At 37.3% G+C, this 2,446-nt stretch overlaps 1 protein-coding gene across 1 annotated transcript in view; it reads right to left on the minus strand.

The window, feature by feature from the left end:
- Nucleotides 1-419: 419 nt before the first annotated feature.
- The window catches only part of LOC118478399, a gene marked incomplete in the record, with an annotated part of 20,108 nt that continues 18,081 nt past the window's right edge, over nucleotides 420-2,446 (minus strand). The window contains 1 exon segment of the mRNA XM_035971939.1: nucleotides 420-573. Within this exon segment, the coding sequence (XP_035827832.1) occupies nucleotides 473-573 (101 nt within the window).

Genomic DNA, 2,446 nt, shown 5'->3' on the forward strand with positions numbered 1-2,446 from the left:
GTGCCCTAAAACATAAACCCGGGCCAAGGCTTTAGGTAGGGCGCGCCTGATTGGCTAGCTTCTAGGTTATTTTAGGACTTGGACAATCCAGGCTGCCGTAATTTTAAAAGTGCAGTATATAAATATGCAGTTTTTACAATGAGCTCCCCCCCCCCCTAAAAAAAAAATTAAAATGTTGTCACCAAGAAAACAAATAAAGATAATATTATTCAAAGTTGTATTCTTAACAATTATTAAATTTTAGGATGTTTTTAAAGAGTTTGTTTTCTTGTTACCAACATTCAAAATTTTGGTTCTCCTGTAAATTGTAAAAAACTGCACATACTATACTTTTAAAAATGACGGCAAAAGGCTGGCATCCATTCACTCGTGCATGTGTGGCCCGCTTTGTAAAGCAACAAACAACTCTAAACACTCCGTTTCTGTCTTACACGAAGCTTTACTCATATTCTTTGTATTGCAGAATCTACGTTTACAGGATTGTCACAGAAGCTATAGTCCACGATATTATAGACGACACGGCAACAATGATCAGGGCATGGAAGGGCGACACTCCTCTCTCGGAACCGTTCTCTGAAACATCCGACGAAAAAGACAAAACATACCAAGTAAGACAAATAAATAAGCAATGAATATACATGTAGATCGAAATAATGATCAGTATTTTTTATAATCAATTGCTTGAGTTTTAAGACGACATTTTGGCTCACAAAAATGAAATAATAATGAAAGAGTGAATTAATTAATCAGATTAAGCCACAATACCTTTTGTGCGAACGAATGGGCACATCTTTAGGAATTATTGATGAACAACAAGGTACATTTTGTATGCAAACATATATTACTTCAAGTGGTCTGTCACCTTTCAAGATTTTAGTTTTCACATTGCTTTTAAAGTGGTGGGGTTTATCAGTTAGCAAACCTAGTGTAGGTGGTTCGCGGGTGCTCTGATGTGGTTTGGTCCTTTTTTTTTATCAAACGTCTATCGTTCTTATTTCTTTCTTCTTTTCTTCGTACGTTACTCTCTAAAGGAGCACCTCTAATCTTCGGCACTGATATGACCTATTCGTGTTACAGGAGACTTAATACTCATATCAAAACTAACCCCCCCAAAAAAACACAAAAAAAACAACAAAAAAAACAAAAAACAAACAAACACCAAAAACACTTTGAGTTTATTTAAGTGGTAAACGACTGCCGGAATTTATATCTAGTGACCTACTCACATCGGAAGAGGTAGCATGGTAAATTATCTCTAAATATCAGTATGCCAATTCGTACGTAATAGGCAATTACATCATCAAGCCCAGTACCGGTATCTCGAAATGAGTAAGTGATATAGGCATAAGAAAAACAATAGGAAGGAAGCCTGGCCTATGAGTGGCTCTGGAAAGATTTTCTGAAAGTTAAAAGCTTGTTTATTTCTAGAATTCATGAAAACTTTGAATGCATTTCGTGCTTTTAATGGGTGGTTCATTGCTTTTTAAAAAATATTGACTTGAGTATGCTTATAATTTTATCCACATTGTTTCCAGCCTGAGTTTCGGAAATGCTCCCCCCCCCCCACTCTCTATAAGTAGAGTATTTTATATGTGTGATAATTCGTTTCCAGTGTGTGCTTCGCAACGCGCCTTTTTTCTATTTAACTGGAGTTTTCCACTTGCTTCCATGCCTATGTGATATAATTATTGTGAGAGGCATCGTTGTGAAATCAGGCGCTTGTTAGAATAATGAAATCAGCGAAATCGGCATTTTCCAGCCGGTTTGGCAATCTTTATCAATTTTCTGTTTTCTGGTTCAAATCCTTGTTTCTCCATTTTAAAACATATTTCGGTGTGGATTTTAGTTGAAAACCGTTGATTGATTACTGGCACAAAAAAGTGTAAATTTTCATTTTCCAAGGAGTCTCAAGCCATGAATTTCCCCGATCTTTGGCGACCAGTTTCAAAACTCATTCAACTGCAATTCATGTCTCGATGTCTATTTCAGATAAATGTGGGTTTTTTTTTATTCCAAAACAAGATAAAGGAACAAGCTTTACGATGATACCAAAAACTCCATATGGCCCAAAATTGACGAACGCCTGAATCCACTGTGTTGCGATACCTCCATTTTGAGATAAAAACGACTTGCAAAGCACGGTTTGCCAGCTGTATAATAGAGAGGGGAAATGCTGATAAAGGGAAGAGAAATTACCCGAAAGCAATTATTGTCAATTATACCCTGCTAAGTAAACCACGGGAAAAAGAGCCGTCGCCTAGGGGATACATGTATTTGTAAGCGCATTATGTGTGTAGAAGAATGCGTGCGTATTATTTTGTGCGCGAGCGCGCGCGCGCGTGTGTGTGTGTGTTTGTGTTTGTGTGTGTGTGTTTGTGTGTATGTGTGTGTGTGTGTGTATGTGTGTATGTGTGTGTGTGTTTGTGTGTTTTTGTAAGAGAGAGAG

The sequence above is a fragment of the Aplysia californica genome, unplaced genomic scaffold (genome assembly GCF_000002075.1).
Source record: "Aplysia californica isolate F4 #8 unplaced genomic scaffold, AplCal3.0 scaffold00542, whole genome shotgun sequence".
Lineage (NCBI taxonomy): Eukaryota > Metazoa > Mollusca > Gastropoda > Aplysiida > Aplysiidae > Aplysia > Aplysia californica.